The 18952-nt window shown below is 39.2% G+C and overlaps 2 protein-coding genes across 16 annotated transcripts in view; one reads left to right on the forward strand and one right to left on the reverse strand.

Moving 5' to 3' along the window:
- The first annotated feature begins 379 nt into the window (after positions 1–379).
- On the forward strand, positions 380–2430 carry mRpS22 (mitochondrial ribosomal protein S22). Its single transcript, XM_018518016.1, has 3 exons — positions 380–547; positions 888–1363; positions 1827–2430. The coding sequence occupies exons 1-3, from the start codon at positions 454–456 to the stop codon at positions 2304–2306; spliced, it is 1050 nt and encodes a 349-aa protein (XP_018373518.1). The 5' UTR covers positions 380–453; the 3' UTR covers positions 2307–2430.
- Positions 2431–7910: 5480 nt separating this feature from the next.
- The window catches only part of LOC108767867 (coiled-coil domain-containing protein AGAP005037), a 114426-nt gene continuing 103384 nt past the window's right edge, over positions 7911–18952 (reverse strand). For 13 of the 15 annotated variants that reach the window (XM_018517959.1, XM_018517952.1, XM_018517960.1 and 10 more), the window contains one exon: positions 7911–9822. In XM_018517959.1, coding sequence (XP_018373461.1) covers positions 8377–9822 — 1446 coding nt within the window. In that variant the 3' untranslated portion in view covers positions 7911–8376. Of the gene's footprint in view, positions 9823–11674; positions 11781–18952 lie in introns of all 15 variants that reach the window. The other 2 variants (XM_018517966.1, XM_018517965.1) reach the window with 2 other exon arrangements.

Below are 18952 nucleotides of genomic sequence, written 5' to 3' on the forward strand. Positions count from 1 at the left end.
TTATTATTGAAACTGTGAAACTTATTACGACTGTGGTCAAAGTCTCTCTATAAATGCTTTGAAGCATTTGATGGACCAATTAGAGGAAAGAATTTTACAAACTGACCAATTAAAAAAAACACTTTAAAGCGTTTGTAGCATCGCGTTGACCATACTCTACATTCACGATGTAAACAAATGCCTGCTGCACTGGCTGCACATAACGCTTCCCGCTTGTTTTTGCTGGAGTGCATTCTAAAACTCGATTCTGTCAACTCCAAGTATTTTTGTCCTTGTTCAACATTCAGTGAACAAGGATAAAATGGTACTGGGATTGGTCGAGTTTTGGAACGCAATTCTGGGAATATTCAGCATAGTGGATTGGTGCTTTGGTTGGTGGAGCGTGGAGCAAAGTAGAATGGAGTGAAGTGAAGTGATGAGACTATTGTTATCTGCTGCTTGTTAAAAATTAACATGCTTTCTCATCACATAAGTAAACTTTTGCGTCGTTCGTATTCACGTGCAATCTCGAATTATCGTGGCTTCGCCTCGACGAACATTGAAACAGGTATTTATTATTCTATCATGAGCCGGGTACAATTTTTAGGTTATCTTTTTACTGTGCCACGGATAACAAAGTTGATGAAAATTGATATTGCTGTATAATTAAAATTATGTGATGTAATTATAGCTTCTTTACTTTATCCTTTTATGTGGCAAATTTAGTTTTCTATATATATATATCATGAGTCATTTATAATTCTTGTTTTTTTTATTCCCTATCATTGAAGCCCTGCATATAAACATTACTAGTATTATTCCGTTATTAATGTAGAGTGTATCAAGTCTTATTGTCTCTTTCAAATTAATTGAGACAGATTTATTGATCTTCATGTAACTTTTTACAGATTCAACGGAAAGAGATCCAGCACCATTCTTTTTTAATAAAGAAATTCAAGAATGTCTGAAGACATTAACGACACTGGACTATAATAAAGTCTTTCGGACTCGCAAAGATGGACACAAACAAATACCATCGCAGTTTAAGTTCCTGACAGATGAACAACTCGAGGAAGCTAGGAAAGTGGCGGAACGTAGAGCGAAGAAATATTTGCAAATGCCACCAGTGGTAAAACAAAGATTGGAACCGTCTGAGCTGTTATGTGAGGATCTTGCGCTACAGGATCATGATACTGTTAAATACGTCTTCACTGATATCACATACGGTCTTAAGGATAAACAAAGATTAATAATAGTTAGAGAACCGGATGGTACATTAAGACACGCCTCTTGGAAAGAACGAGATAGAATGATACAAACCTTTTTACCAAAACCAGAAAGGGAACTACGAAAACCAAAGATGTTTGAAGGCGAATACTTAAAGGTACATATGTTGTCTCTAATTTGTATCTAGTATATTTGCTGAATTTATGTAGAGATTTAAGATTTCTAAAATATGCCGAAAACTATCTCCTTGTTTTTTAGGAAGAAACTAAATTATATATATTTTTATATTTAATTATATATATATTTATTTTTATATATTATTAATTTGTAATTTGCCGTAGCTGTGAACGTTGCTTTTATTTCAGCATAATTAATTTCCATATATAATTGTTTATTAATGAAATAAAAGGGGAATTTTCGGTATACTTCACAAGTTGATTCTGTTGATTATAAGTGTTGTTTTATTGTAACATATTTCCATATTAATATATTTTGTAAGAATTTGTGTATTTTTTTGTTTCTGTGTGAGATAGTAATAAGTTGGCAGGAGTCTTAAGAGTAGGAAAGAGAAATAGAGAATGCATGAAGTAAACACTGATGTATTACCGTATTTTTCACAGGATTTGTTAAATCGTAACGAGTACGAGTTCATACTGGACCGCGCATGCACGCAATTTGAGCCGGACGATCCGGATTACCAAGCGATCACCCGAGAAGTCTATGAACACATAAATGCCGAGAGACATTTCGACGTCTTAAGATCCACGCGTCACTTCGGGCCGATGGTGTTTCACCTAGTGTGGACGAGTAACATCGACAACCTGTTGTACGAGATGATCGAGACCAATCGGATCAAGGATGCTGCGCTGCTGATACGTCTATACCATATGATTCATCCTACAACCAAGTCGGCAGTTGAGCAGTGCGAGCACACGGACGATGTGGAATTCGTTATGCATTACGTGCGCCTCGAATTGCTAAAAAAGGATAAGATCCAAAAGCTCTTGCAATCGTACAAAGAATTACAGCAGGAACGTGAAATTGTAGCGGAAGGTATTAAACAGGCTCATGGCATTTCTTCGGAAACGGATAAAACGTAAATATAAATAAATAAATATCTCATATTTTCTTTTTCGTTGATATAATTAGTAATTATTCTTCCATTTTTTCAATCCATCATCCCAAACGCGGTAATAACCGATAATAAAAGACTTGAATATGTTAAATATTTTGATTTTATTCCCTAAAGAAAAGTTACTTACCTCGATGAATATTATTCTCCCTTAAAAGAGTCGTTTAGAGATTAGAAAAATGAATTAGAAACGTGAATTAAATTGATAAAACAGATAAATGAGACGTTTAACTCTTTGAGGACTGGAGTTTCCCAACAAAAGGTCTGCGTTTAACCAAAAATGTTTACACTTGAAACAAGATAAATATATATTCGGGCGAAGAGAAGATTCTGAATATAAAAAGTTTAAGCAACACGAACAAACGTAAAATACCTTTGAAAATATTACTTTCTACAAATTTTCTAATATCGTAAGATTCGGTTTTAGGAGGTTCTTGGTATCTCTGAGTGTGACTAAAAATGAAAAATGTCAAAAGTATTATAGTAATCTCCATGAAGGAGGATCTAAGTGTCACAGGGTTTGTAATCAGAATTTAAAAATCAGTTTGGAAATCAATAATAACTGTTTACACTTCACATAGCATTTATGAACTTAAAATAAAGCAAAACTGGAAGAAATTAAAAATTTCCTAAAACCGAATCTTATGTATAATCAAAATATTTTTTTGAATTCTGTCCACCATATAGAATCCACTATTTAAAATTTTCTATTTTTTACCTCAGATTCGAATAAAGCATCATCAAATTAGCCATAAGCTCATAAGTCAAGTTTCATGAAACTTGAGCAAGCAGTTTATAAAGTAAAATGGGATGACCCCAAACAGGGTCGCCGATCCACAAAGGATTAATAAGAAAGTACAGGTAATTCAAAATTGGAGCCCATTTATCCATAATCTGTTCTGTCCAATAATTATCAGTTCTGATCTTCGTCAGGGAAGTGGATTCTTCTCCGAGAGCAGTCCGCTGCTCCTCTTTTATAGGACACCCTATAGAATAAGAGTGAGACTGTGCTGCAGTATGTAATGATTTGCTTTATTCGTTGTTCGTAAGGTTGAATTAATCGATTGGATAACAGACACACGGTGGTCGTCAGGGTAATTCGATGATTATTACTCGATTATTTTATTACGTACGGTAGTACTTACAAACATTTACAAATGTAACAAGTCAATTCGATTTGGCGTACAGGATTCGTCAGAAAACATTACACTAATGATCTTTCGCTAATTCGCGTTACGGAGGACAAAACGGAGGAGGGGAGGAAAAAAAATGCAAAATCGGACAACGCGAATCTGTCCTGCGAAACGCTTTGTCTTCGCTTCGATTGGGAGGAGAATGGAGGTGGGGATCAGTACGGATGAGAATAGGGAGATCGATTGATACCTAGCGATTAAACGTATTCGGTAACAAATATAACGGCTCTACCGATACTCGGGATATCACCGCGAACGAAAATGCACCGTTCAAAGTAGCTTTATACAAATGCAACGTTACGGTTGTGGCGCCACGCTGTAAGTTACTTACAATCGTGGAACGATATCACAAACCTGACCATTTGCGTGAAAAAAAAGGAAGAGAATGGAACAGAAAAAAGAACGATATTTTCGTTTTTTTTTTAATTTCCCTTTTTTTCGCTTCTATTTTCGTCCTCGCGCTGGGGGACTGTCTCGCTTCGTTATAATACTTGATAAGCACTCGCAAATCGTAGATATTTTCGTTTTTTTTTTAATTTCCCTTTTTTTCGCTTCTATCTTCGTCCTCGCGCTGGGGGACTGTCTCGCTTCGTTATAATACTTGATAAGCACTCGCAAATCGTAATGTTCGTTTATCAATCATTATCATTCGCCTTATCCTTAGTATACTCTTACTGCGTGTAGGTAATTATTATTCCCCTATAAAGACGTGCTCCGGATTGCGTGTACGTGTGTTTTTGTGTGTAATATGTGTTCATATATGTGTGACAGTAAAAAATAAATAGGGTATGCCTTTTCGCCGCGCGTTTCAACCCCCGGACGCGACGTGTTACGCTCTGCGATAAGCAGCTTTCTTCTCGACTGCGAGATAAATGTCAATCGATCACGACAATGGAGGTCCACGTCGCTCATTACACTAATATTGCTACCAATAAATCATAAGATCAACGAGCTTCCGATCGCGAGATGCGCTAATAGTAATTTCCATTCTCTTTTTTCAGCGAATAGCAAAAGGCGCGAGCACGTGTACTAGCTATATCGACGCAATTATCAGTTCGCGATCTTGCTTAAAGACAACATCGCAGCATGCGCACGATCCACTCCTAATGATCCTAATATATTCCTAATAACAATTTTCAATAATTTCCTAGTTCTTATGTTCAATAATTTCCTAATTCTTATTTAATTATCAACTAGGTAACTTAACAAAAGGAATCTACGAATTAGAAACCAGTCAAATATAGAATACCGATTCTCATCATTGATTTTATCATTTGACAATCGACAGTTAGAAAATTTTATTCTACAATTTTTCGATAATCGGCAACGTCCCATTCGCTTTGAAGAAGATACGATTTGCTGGACGCTAAGGAATCCAATAAAACGCGCGATCTCTAGGCGATCAGAGAAAATCGTCCGTCTGTCGAAGTAAAGTCCGCAAACGCATCCGAGGGTTGATACGAAAGCCTCGTCGAATCGGTCCACGGATGCAGACCGGGTTAACGTAAGGTATGGAAGCGTACAAAATAAATAAATACGTATATACGCGAATGTGTGTCAGCTGTTAGGCCCTTCTCGAGCAAGGTATGCGACTGCATCGAGAGCACCAGTGGTCCAAACAACGCAAACAGAATCCAAGATATCTCTGAGAGGAGAGCATACCTTTAGATATACCTCACTCGGAATCTCGGAGGGATGTATATAAATATTTGCGTTGTCCGGAAGGCGCAATGACGAGTTTGTGCGGTATAAGCTGCGATAAAATAGCGCAAAACCGGCGATCGCACTCGAGAAACGATCAAGGTGACGCACGAAGTTTTCGCGATGGATTGTTACATTAAATTCTCACCGATATCAATTTCTTAGACTTCAATTGTACTTATGTGCGAGCTTCTTAATTAATGGACCTTTTCTTCTTCGGTCCGACCGCGTTAAAAACTTAATTGTCAGCGAATATTAGTATGACAATTATTAGCATTTCTCACAGAAATTTACTGCTGGAAGGAAGTGATTAATTACTTTTTTCCTAGTAGATATTAAAAGTTCAGATTGTTCAATGTTTTTAATACTCAAAATAAATAATTAATCACTACCTTTTAATATTAAATTGATAGTGATTAATTATTTATTCCGAGTATTAAAAGCACCGGACAATAGTGCTTTTAATATCCACTCAAAATAAATAATTAATCACTGTCTTTCAATTTTTAATTGGATTTCTGTAAGAAATGACAGTTCGATCACGAAACGCCGATTCGCCACTTTGATCGCAAGACGCTCGATCCTTCGGCAATCGTGACAATGGAGAGACGATGAAGCTCGATGACTCGACGATCATCATCTGATAGTGGGGCGCAAGGTAATAATTAGCTAATGATTGCGATCGTCTAAATAATCCGACGCGGGATGCACATTGCGCGGCGTTAGTTGCGAGATGTATGTAGCGGAGCTGCGTTCGGGTTGGCAAATATTGAGCAATATCCTTCCTAACGCACACCTTTGGCCGCCGGAAAAGTTCGCCGGCAGGTTTATCGCGCGTCTTGCCGTGTCTCTCGATCGTTATCAGCCACGTTGTTTCGAATCAATTATACCGACACTGATTCCATTATTAATTCACGCTAATTCCGAATCAATTAATTGTGTCTCTCTTTTTCTTTCTTTTAATCTATGAATCGTTACTGTAAAGATTTAGTAAGAAATTGTTACCATTAGAAGACTTCAGAAATAATGAACTTTAAATAAAAACATTTTTCGACAAAGTTGGAAAAGTAAATGTGAAGTAAAACTTGCAGACTCATTTCCTTCATTATGTGTATTTTTCTTCTTCTAGATTTTTCTTTGATTTTATTATCTACAAGAGAAATGTTCAACTCTAATGATTTTTAAAATAATAGTCTTACATGTCGAAATAGAAATAAAATTGAGAATCTGGAGAGAGATGGTGATTCGATCTAAGGAGTTTGCTCCTTGCATCTTAATTACCGCTTTCCTGGTCCCTCCTGGATCTTTTAGTCGATCATCTCGTATTGTGCCAGCTTCTCACTTCCACTGTATCCGTGTCCTTTCGTACTCTTTCGTACCTCCTGAATAAATCGCGTATTTCTCGCTAGTGTCATCCGTAAATTCCTTATCAGTAATGAGAATAACGTCGATCGCCTATCGCTACGCATCTTGTATATAATAAATAGATATATAATATATATATAATATATATTATATATATGCATATTATATATATTCATGTAAATGTGGCTGGATGCGTGTATATTTTATACACATACGGTAGACAATTGCTCTAATAAGTTTTTTCTGATAAAAGTCACGTCTGCAGTGCACGTTAGGACCGTCGTCGTGTACAAAACGCGTTTCTATACGTGTCACTTCGTCGATATCCGAAAAAAGAAATCGTTCTGCAGCTTTGTGTGCGGCGTGTATATGTGTACGACTGCAGTTGTATATTTCATGTATATGAAATATACAATTTTATATATTATGTACTTAGCTCTACCTACCTATATCTCCACTTACGTGTATATATTCATATAAATCTCCTTCCCATCCGCGCGTAGTTTAGCGCGTGTATGTATATATTTATATATATAATACGTATGTATATATGTATAATATTTATATACGATGATCACCTACGTAGAACCTTACGCTCGCCCTACTACGATGAAGAAAGAACGAATAGCCGGATAATTACGGGTGTATAATTATCTTAGAAAAAAGTACGCGAGTACTGCGTTTCCTCTTTTGTTCTAGTATTTGGCACACAGACGTTGCGAGAGGTACGAATGTGTGGACCCCAAGTAACAAGCTGACGTCATTTTTCTAATGTCTAATGTCGTCAAAATGACAACAGATAACATCAGCTTGTTACCTGGGATTAGAGTTCTAGAAAATCAGAGATATGACATCGAGTCGATTAATCTAATTAGTTCGCTGCTATCATATTAGTTCCTTATGGGCACCTAATATGGATACTGATTGGCTTTATAAATCACGTAATCACAGTGCCATTTTAGTTCCTTATTATGATAGCCAATCAGACTATAATACTCTTTAGCAGATAACAGATTATACCCTTCTTATGTCACATTTCTGATTTTTTAGGACTCTACCTGGGACGTGTACGAGCCAAGTCGAGAACTCGGCACGTTTCCGAGATCAAAGTTGAAGGGGGTTAAAGATTGAGAGACAGATGGCAAGACGCGAGAACTGGGGTGTAAGCCCGCCTGCCCGCCTTGAACATGCTACGTGATGCGAGATTCGCGTTGCGTTTCTATTTCTTCTTTTCTTCTTCTTCTCGTTTTCTAGTTTGGACGTCGACGCTTCGTCGCGCGTCCGCGTATCGAAAGGTTTCCTCGCGCCGCGCGTTTTTTTTTTCAATCATTAATACTATATTTAATCATAACGATTAGTGCGGTATTATTACTCGCGTCTCTAGCGCTGAATCCCTACGCTGTAGTCTACTTTCCAAGAGACGCTCCAAGCGCCCGCGTACGGCGACGTCCTCGTCGTTCAGAATACCGGAAGCAGCAATCTTCCTCCACCTTCCGTTCTTCCTGTTGTTCGGTTCGCGTTCCTTCCTGTCCGCCAGCCAATTTGGTCTTCTTAATTCTAGTAATTCCTTGTTGACGAACTCGAACCCCAATCTTCTCCGACGTTCCCTTCTTCTTACTCGTCTCATTTAACGGACAACCTGCCTGGGGACTGTTGTCCGAGGACCAAAGACCACATGGTAGCAGTCTTGCGACCTCGCCAGCCGCCGTGTTAACTCGCTAGCGCGATTTCAGTGGCAACCTTGACGGTCGAGCAGCCGATCAGCGAGCGGCTTCTCGGTCACAGAATGTCCGTCTCGTAGACTTTGCTGGTGGTCGTGGTGGACGTGGTAGTGACGGTGGTGGCTGATCCAGTGGTCGTGCTCGATACCACCGTTGTGGACGTGGTACCAGAGATCTGGCCGTTGGTCGACGCCGTCCCGGTCCCGGTTGGAATCGTTTGTCCGTTGATGATCTCGACCTTGGCTACTTGGTTACCACCGTCGATCGTGATCTCCTGCGAGATTTGAGGCTTAATGCTGAGGCTGGTGAGGGATCCGGAACTTGCCGCACTCAGGCCGAGGCCCATCTTCGCCAGGAGATTACTCTCGGAACCAGTCTTCTTTAGGAGATCAGGCGGTGCTGGCGGTACGGTGGTGAGACCGGCCGCGTTCCTTTGCAGCTGCTGTAGCCGGGCGTACTGCTCCTGCAGAGCCTTCTGCTTCCTGAGGAGCTCCTGATGCCGTTGCTCCAGTTGTTCCTGGCGGCCACGCTTGCTTTGTAGCCCTTCCTGCGAATTGACGCTCTCACAGGAGCTGGAGTTACTGGTTGACAACACCGCGGAAGATTGCGAGGACGACGAATTATGCGGCCCGACGACGCCTGGCGCGGTTGGCGCCAACGAGGACGCGGCGACTTGGTCCACGGTGGACAGGATTGCGTTCGGCGGTAGAGCCATCGGCGGCTTACCCTCCTTGCCGACGAGACTGTTGTTGCGCGAGGGTCGGCGCAAGGTCGCGTTGCCGCTCTGCAGATTGCACGGATGATTTCTGGGCGGCAACTGCGGGCTGGTAGGGCTTGCCAGGGGCGATCGGGAACTGGTGCGCGGCGGTGGTGGCGGCGGTACCCTTCTGGCGGTCGCCAGCTGCAGCAGCTCGGCGTTCCGTTCCGGTACTGGCGGCTTCTGTCCGGGCAGAAAGTTCTGTGGTAGCACCGGCATGCCTGGCTGCGTCTGCTGCTGTTGCTGCAACACCTGTTGGTCCAACGACAGCGCCTGCAGCCTGGCGATAGGCGGTGAGGTGTCGGTGTCCGAGCTCGAGGGATACGAATGCAGACGACGTAGAGTCCCGCCCGGTGCCATCCCGGGCAAGCCCATCAGGCCGACGGAGGGTGCGGTCAAGGTACCGCTGGAGGAATCCACGCTGCCCTTTCGACCGATATCGCTGATGTTGGGCGCGCGTCCACTGCCACCGGTGGTCGCCACTACGCTCGGCGTATCTCGGAGACTGGAGGTGCGGCCGATGTCGGCCAGGAGCGTGTTCGAGCCCGGGTGCACCGACAGGCTGCTTGACACGTGACCCATCTGCGAGCTTGGTCGGGAGAAGGTCTGCAACTCGTCTAGCAGAGCGTCGAGTGCGTTCTCCGGACGCTGCTGATGGTCGGCGGATGACTCGTGAGGGTGGCCCCCTCCCCCGAGGACGCCCGCTGACCCCACGACAGTGCGTTCCGCTGGCACAGGGGCAGTTGCCTGTTCGTTCAGACACGTAGAATCAACGGTCGGGCCAAGAACGTCGCGCCGGCCGGCCGGCCGACCCGGGTGGGGCCCGGCTCTGCCTCGCGGCGTCGCGCCAGCGGTCTCACAGGAGCTGATTCCCCCTGGGGGACGCGGACCGCGTCGGGTGTCCTTCCGCATGCTGGCGCGACGCACTCTTGGCATCGTAGGATGAATCGTGCTTTGTTTTTGCGCGCTCTCGTTGAGAAGAAGCATCCCACGCGATCGTCCAGTGGTGTCTCGGTTCCGGTACCTCGCGAGGTGACGCGCGAGTTTTTGATGTAAAAACGTGTATAAAGTACACAACGACACATATAGATACTTACGCGCTTGTAGACACGACGTACAATACATAGAGACACATATAGATGTATAAGGGTGTAAAGAACGATAATAATATAAGAGCTTCGAAAATCACATATCGACTATGTACACTTGATCGTATGTACAGAGATACATTTTTTCAATTTGATTCTTGGTGCTTGGTGCAGACCGGAAGTAGTCCAGTACCGGATGTTGAAAGTGTCGTGTATCGTGATACACTTTCTCGTTTGCAGTATGCCGTCGCTGCGGATGCTTTTTCTGACAACGAGAGCGGTGATCGTAGAAAGTGGCGTCTCGATGCGAAGGTCCGAATAATGAGATTGGAGGAAGGATGAATTGCGAAAAAGATAACAGAGTGATGATACTTGAAAACACGGATCACGCAAAGTCCGACATTGCCTCATGATTGATTGTTCGTTGTACATATTCATTAATATTATTTATTTTTCTAATAAAATTATTACGAAAGTAAAAAATTATTTAATAATTTTGATGCTATTTGGTGACTCTGAAATATCTCATAACTGATTATATTCAAATTTTTACTAGGTAATTGTACAGGGTGGTCCTTTTAGTGAAAGTATTCTAAAATATTTTAAAAGGTGATTCCTCACATTAATTTAAGATGAAAACTTGATATGTCCAAAACGGCTTAATTTTAAAGATACAGGATATCAAAGTCGAAGGAAAAATTTTATTTTTTTTTTCAAAAATTTCAAAAATTACTTGGGTTATTTTTATAAAATTTTGTGTATATTCCAAGAAAGTTCCATCAAAACAACCCCCGAAAGGCTTACAAAATTTGAGGAAAAAACTACATTTTTTAAATAGATGTATCTTTAAAAGTAAAGCAAATATTTTACATACATAAAGTTTTTGTCTTAAATTAATCATCTCTTAAAATCTTTTAGAGTACTTAAAGACCGTCCTTTATATGTGCAATATCTTAACGCATAATTAACAGTTACATTTATTAATTTTATCAAATTAACACTTCAAATATTCGATTTAATTCACATTCGGACTTCGCGTTTCGTGTCGTTGAACCGCGTGAACGTTTTTTTGCGATGAAGATGCACTTCGATACACCACGATCGTACGATCGGATGATCGCGAGTCGAATTTCGTCTTTTTTTTCTATGTCATGCGTATATGTGCGAATAATGTGCATGCGTAATAACGATGTGACAGAAGAGAGAGCGTGATTATGAGACGATGAACGATAAGAGATGTAATGAGCGTAAATCATGGAAATGCAGAATATAGTGAACGACGAAAGAAAAGTGAAAGAGAAAAGGCGCGCGAGAGAAAGAGATGGATAAGAGAGAGAGAGAGAGAGAGAGAGAGAGAGTCATAGAGAGAGAGAGAGAAAAAGACGGATAGAGAGAGAGAGAAAGAGAGAGAGAGCGCAATGATGAGTCGTGAATCGCAATAAGTGAACGAAAAAAAAGGCACAATCGTAGGATATAATACGTAAATATGATTAATTCCGTTAGATAATTACCTGCGGGTCGGTTATACGTTTTGTGCGTGCGTTGTGCGTGTTACAAGTCAGTACTCGTTTGGGGCTCTTTTACATTTGGCATCGATTGCTGTCCGGTATTAGTCAACTTAAAAAAAAAAACAGAGAAACCAAAAATCAAAAATCCGAGGTCAGAGGTCATAATCGTGGACCGCGCGGAGAGAACAGAAAAGAGAGACAGAGAGTTCCGTTCGCGTTCTTCGCAAAAATTTTTCGTTTCTTATTGTTAACGCGGATGCGCGAAAAGTCGAGGGTGAATCACGCCAAGGCCCGCGAATCGTGTAAAAGAGCCAAGGAAAATCGTGGAAGGTCCTCTTGAAGGTTCAACGCGACGTTTACCGGATATTTCACATTGTAGGATACGACAGCGCGAGATTATCCAGAGGAAAACTGTAGCGATCGTTGAAATCTCTTCGATGATTTTGATAAAATTAATATTTTACAATATAATTGATGAAATTAATTACACTATGAAGAGCATAATCGGAAGACACGATTGGGTGAGAGCTGCTATTCCCAAGAAACACACCAAGTCAAGAGAAAGTCAAAATGACGTACCTTGACATCAAAATGATGATTTTGGGTTACAAAATTTGACTATTTTATTTAGTGACTTTAAGGTATCAAAATAAAATCATTTTGACGTTATTTCGATTTTTTGTTGACTTTTGTGTCCTTTGGATTACCATACTCTTTAAGATTTATCATAGCTTTAAAGATCTAGTTCAATCATATAGGCAACAATTACTGAGGACTCACTTAACCACTTCGAAATAGAACACAAATCATAATGATACCAAAATGACGTCAAAATGGTTCCAAAATGATTCCAAAATGGTTGTTAAAAGTTATTTTTCAATCAGTCATGATTCACTTTAATGTCATTTTTGACGTTATCGTGATTTATCCCGCTCGAGTTGTATCTCCTGATTGCAACCTCGCGCTGTCGGATTTATTCTTGGCGTGATCATCCCTGATCCTATCGAGTATCTCATACGATATTCTGCCCGTCGTCCGTATGATCGACATCCGATCTCGCGCAGGAAAAAGCCGAGAACGCGCGGCGCATCGCCCGGGCATCGACCTGTCGTCGTTTCGAGACTGACTCCGGATGGATCTCGCATCAGTCGTCTCACGGATCGAGAGGGCCGGTTACGAGCAAATAAAAAAAAAAATCGCTTGGAACCAATACGAGTTTTAAACGAGCGTAGTTTATCGCGATATCGCTCGCGGTGAATCCGTTTTAACACGGAGTAAAAAAAAAACAACGCGTGAGATTTGAAAGAGAAAAAGTCGTCGTCACATCCTTGTGTTACTCGGACAGATGGATTATAATAACGCAAACGAAAATAAGTACGTACAGGGCGTTCGGTAATTGGCGCACTGTTGGCGAACGTGGCGATGTTGTTTGTTGAAAACCATGCATGATTCATTAATTAATTTTTTCACGGCTAAATTTAATCCTCGCGATTTTCGAAATGTCGACATATTGTTCAAGCAACTTCGTTTAATATTTTATCCAAAAAATACTAATTTATCATCTACTACACTGAGAGAAAAAACGGTTGCAATTACCAGAATCTATTATCCGAAATTATTAGTATTAGATCTATCATAGAAATCTATTATAGAAATTATTAGTATTATTAACTAAAATTTCGTGTCAACTATGTAATTTTTTGATAGAACTATAAATATAATTTATACGACGAACATCACAGAGTAATAACTATAAAAATGAAGCTCTTAATTATAATGATTGTATCATGCAATTATCACAAATATTAAACACTTTTTTTTTAAGTACTTGCGTTCCCGAAGAGTACAGTCTATAAGACGTCTTATTTTTACGTAATTGCGAAGATCAGTGATGACCTTTATTAACAGAAATCTTAACAGAAAATCATTTTCGGTTCTCGACAAAAAAATACCGCCACGTGCACCACGAGCGATCACTCCGTGTAATAATGATCACCGTTCACACAAGTTCTCCTTGTTCAAAATAAAATAAAACATCGTATGAAGATTGTTGTGCCCATGCCGATGGTCGAGGTGCACAGAGATGTAGATCGCAGTTACATTGAAATAGAAGCAGAGACGTTTTTCTTACCGAGTTCGCCGTTTACGAAATAGTACGAGTACGCTCGTATTATGTCGATGCCCGCACAAATGACGCCGACCTTCCGGGTTTCGAAGCAACGGAGGATACTCTTATACGCAGAATATAATAGCATGCATCTCGAAGGCGCGGATAAGAACGAAAAAAATATTTAAAAAAATATAAAAAAACGAAAAGATAGAAAAGAGAGAGAGAGAGAGAGAGAGAGAAAACGACGGGGATGCCTTCTCCCATGCGAAACTGCATGCGCGTCTACCCAAGATCTTACAAACGTACGTATTTTATGTGTGACAGGCATACATACACACGCACCACATACACACACAGACATACATACACATGCCGCATGCCGCACACGTACGTACGAAACGTGCCTAGTAATTAATACTCCGGCTAGTTGTGAAACGAACAAAACCCGAGAAATAACACAAGGTATATATTATACATAAATATCGAAAAAAAAAAGAAATATCGGCCAATCAAAAAATACACAGAGAAAACCTTCAGTCCAATCCTTATAGTAAGGCAATATAGTATATTAAGTATATAGTACGGACTCAGACTCATATAGATAGATAGATATATAGAGAAAAAGATAGAGAAATAAGATGGATAGAGACAGATAGAAAAGGAAAGGAGAGAAATGGAGAGTATATATATATATATTGTATATATAGATATATAATATATGTATATCGATTCCTCAAAGTGTGTTTTCAATGGATGGGTATATACATACATATACACAATAGAAAGAGAGAGAGAGAGAGAGAGAGAGAGAGAGAAACAGAGATAGAAAAAGAGAGAAAGTGAGAGAGAATGTGATGGAAAGAAGAATGATGAATCTTGCACGAGGGCGGAGTACGCATATCGAACGTGTGAGACGCGATAGTAACATTCGATCGGTATCGGTGAAATCGAAAGAGGTGATTATGTGGTAGCAAACCGTTGACAGGAGCAAATACGACATAGCGTGGAGAAACCAGACATATAAGAAGCCGAAATATTATACAAATTAATAAGTGAGGGAGCTAATTAGACCTCTAGAGATGCTACACGCCAGCGTGTAGATCGGTGTGACCGTAAACTCGCGTATCTGTCCAGTAGTGAGATTTTTTTTATCAATTTGATACCGTCATTGACTCTTCACCCAAACGACAATTAAAGTTTCGTTTAAATAAAATCTAAAATTATTTATTTTATAATTTAGATAATTATATTTTAATCAATAATTTTTGAAAAAAAAAAACAGTTAGATTTTCTAATAAAAAATTATTATTTATTAGAAATTTTGAGTCGTAAAGTTATTTACCAAAGAACTTTAGTATTCTTTAAGCTGTGGAGATCAACTCCAGCTTAATTAAAAGATTTCACTACGTCATATGTGCGAATTTATGGCCACTCCACTTTATCCAGTAGTTTCCGCGACGTACAATACCGACACCTCAAAATTAAAACAATCAACATCACTATCTATAGCTTGAGGTTAATATCGACATATTTTCCTCGACATGTAACATTTCTTCCCCTTTCGTTTCCAAGTCATAGAATGACATTGGTTGTCTCGGTTCCGAGGTGCTAGAGTGCTGTACAGCCTCGTCATTGCGCATTTAATTGATTGCGATTGCATTTATCGAGACTGATCGAGACTCGTCAAATATCCGTTCTTCTCTTGACGTTGAAAAGATTTACGAAAGGCATCTCAGTTTTTAATATACTTTTTACGTCTTTCATTCCTTCGGGATAATTCAAAAAATTTTTTTAAACAACAGTGACAATACGAAGAATTTTTGTAATACAATATGGAAAGAACAGTTTTACTGAAGTATCTAAAAATTCAGCTAAATATAGATCTGAGAATAATTTTGTTAGACTATCAAAATAATTATGTAGGACGTTAAAACTGACTACTAGAATGCCAACATTTTTGCAAGCATTATAGCATGCTTGAGTTTCCTATATGTATTATTTTGACAGTTTAACAAAATTATGTTCAGATCTGCATCTGGCTAAATACTTCGGCAAAATCATTTTTTCCGTATATACCAACAAATTGAGAGTAATTAGCCTTTGGAATTAACACATAGGAACAGAGATACCGAGAGAATTTAACGAATCTCAATTTGTTCCCGCTCACTTCCTTTGCACACGTGCGCGTGAACACGAAGAAATGCTTGTGGCTTGTGAACATAAGTGCGTGTGAGTACTAACCAAATAAGTCTAATAAGCTTCATAATAATGATGCAGTGGAAAACAATTAAAAACCGAAGAATTAGAATTGTACAATATAAATAAGTTTAGTTGTCTAGTAGTTTATGCGAATATTTGTTTTTAATGTCAAATTATAAGGGGCTCTAATAATTATTAACCTAGAAAATTGCTTCAGTTAATTCAATTTCGATGAAAAATAGTACTAAAAATAAAGCGCACTATAATAATTTGAATGTATCCTATTATTTGTAGAGGGACCATCCTCAAGTGTTGTACGTATTTAGATGTAAACGTGTATCATTCCACCAATAATCGTCGATTATATAGAAGAACTATAATGATGGACACATAATATAATGTATACGTTAGCAAGTGGAATAAATTTAACAATACTCTCCCTTTGCAATATCTTGTGATCACATAAAACATATTGAAACAAATCAAATAAAGTCTACATTATTTGATTTATTTATTTCACTTTAAAATAATTTGTATCCTCGTGTATGTAAGCTATTCTTAATCCGCGATTGAAATCAATTCAATTTATTTAATAAATCAGTAACTTATTAAATAAATTATCGAATTTAATTTATTCTACACGGTAATCCCTTAACAGAAATCCACTTGGAAGAGATATCGATATTCTAGTCTCGTAAAAAATAGAAAAGGGATCGAAATCATTCAATTTCGGTCCACATCCTCGAAATCGCCACATAATTATGTCGCCTAATTGTTGACTTTATTCCACTTGGCATGTATGCTCGCGCGCACGTACATACAGAGGCACATATGCAGACGCATAATTTTTCATGGTCGCAATAAAAAGGTAGAACCACCCTTTCGAATTTCCTATGCGCGAGCTGTGACGAGGCGGCAACCGGTACAAACCCATCGCGACAATTTATATTATCGGATCATATAAAATATATATTTGTATATACATATGTACAGGCTGCTGAGAGCAGCAAGCAATCCGATTCGATTTACTTCAGCCGCGGAGGATCGCGACGTTTGGACGGAACGTGCAGGCCAGACGCGTCATCATGCGTCAAGTGACCTCTTGTCGTCCCGTAAAAGACTGGTGGATGTGACGAGGTGAGATAGAGAGAAAAAAGACAAAGAGAAAGAGAAAAAGAGAGAAAGAGAGAGAGAAAGAGAGAGGGAGTCGGTGGAAAAAAGACTAGCACAGCAATACAAGGGAGAATCTCTGTGAGATGCACTTGCGCGCGCGGGTGATGCGTGCCATCGTCGTGGTACGTTCACGCAACGGGAAATCCAATGTAAACCTTGAAAAAACGTACGAAGATGGTACAGACGACGATTAAGAGGACGAGGGAGCTGGTCGTAGTGGTGGACGAAGGGTGCGGGCGAGACCTTACTATAAGAAGTGGATTGGAGCAAGTGTGTATGTGTGTCTGACTGAGGTCGGGCCGCTACTACTGCCGCGTTTCTACGTCGTGTCGTGTGTGCCGCAGAACTGTCTCGCATCGTCGATGACCCGATCGGGATCTAGAAACGCCGCAAAATTTCAACAGACACGACTGCTGGACGTTTCGGGAATGCAAAACCGATATATGCACGGATATATCTCGAAATCCTCGCATTTGCATTTTTATGGAATAAATGTAGCCGTTTCCATTGGATGCATCAAAATGCGAACTTGCCTCGAGTATACGGGGTGCTAGATTTCATCTAACGTGATTATCTTTTATATTTTGTAGGATAAGGTTGAAAAATGAAAACACGTTCGAAGAAAAGTTGTCTGATGGAGAACAAATAAATACCAAAATCTCATTATTCTGCATAAAAGTATTAAAGTGTGATTATAAAAAAATTAATAGTTTACGAGATATTTTATATCTCATATCAAAATATATCAGAATAAAGTATAAATTGTCTCGTAAATTATTAATTTTTCGAAAAATACTTTTATACATACAGAACAACTCGAAGAATCCTTTTATGTAAAAAAGTGATATAGTGTTCCATTAAAAAAAAAAGTTAATATGATCATAAAAAATTAATTCGAAAATTGATTTTTCTATTTGAGCCTCGTTAAGCCATAGAACTTTTATCTGAATATTTTTAATCTAACCTTATCCTATAAAGATATAAAGGATGGTCACATTAGGTGGGACACTCTCTGTTTTATATATGAAAAAAGCGATTTTGCTAAAGTATCTAAAAATGTAATTAGATACAGATCTAAAAATAATTTTGTTAGAGCATCAAAATAATTATGTAGAACACTTAACATTGATAATGCTGTGAAAAGTCTTTTAAATTTCTAACAACCAATTTAAGCGTCTTACATAATTATTTTAATGATCCAAGAAAAGTTACTTTCAGAACTGAATCTAATTAAATTTTTAAATACTTCAACAAGACCGTTCTTTTCATGTAAAGCAAATATAATAACTACGTTTTAACTCGGTTTTACTATAAAAGTTATGGATAATAGTATATATTATTTCATATTTCGCGAGATACATTTCACAACAAAGAACATAAGGAAGATTTTCTCGTTTGAACTGGCATTTCAAGATTGAAATGTCATTTACGAAGTTGCTTCTTAAAATGAATTAGCTATCCGGATCAGAAAAATCTATCTTATATCGACGATGCCAGACAATCCTCGACGTTTGCCGATGCTCGATGAGCGAAAGCGCTCTCCTTTCTTCGTCTTTCGCGTCGAATCGGCATATGGGCGTCTCGGTGAGGACTATAACCCGAAAGTGTTTGGATGCGCGGATGGAAACCAAGAAGGAAACGTTGTTGTAAATACATATTATATAAATAGGTATATCTTGCGAAAAAGGCGAAGTGAGAGCGCTAAAATCAAAGACGTATAGCACGTAGCACAGCAGAGTCTTAACGAAAGTTTGCTCGTCTTTCGAACTGTCTAATTGTATATAAATGACACTAACCAA

This window comes from Trachymyrmex cornetzi, unplaced genomic scaffold, assembly GCF_001594075.2.
Source record: "Trachymyrmex cornetzi isolate Tcor2-1 unplaced genomic scaffold, Tcor1.1 scaffold73, whole genome shotgun sequence".
Classification (NCBI taxonomy): Eukaryota; Metazoa; Arthropoda; class Insecta; order Hymenoptera; family Formicidae; genus Trachymyrmex; species Trachymyrmex cornetzi.

What these genes read in the sequence shown, in the direction of transcription:
- mRpS22 (XM_018518016.1), top strand. Translation starts at nt 454, where the DNA reads ATGCTTTCTCATCACATAAGTAAACTTTTGCGTCGTTCGTATTCACGT. An exon ending in CTCGACGAACATTGAAACAG is followed by an intron (nt 548 to 887) that starts GTATTTATTATT and finishes AACTTTTTACAG; the next exon opens with ATTCAACGGAAAGAGATCCA. An exon ending in TTGAAGGCGAATACTTAAAG is followed by an intron (nt 1,364 to 1,826) that starts GTACATATGTTG and finishes TATTTTTCACAG; the next exon opens with GATTTGTTAAATCGTAACGA.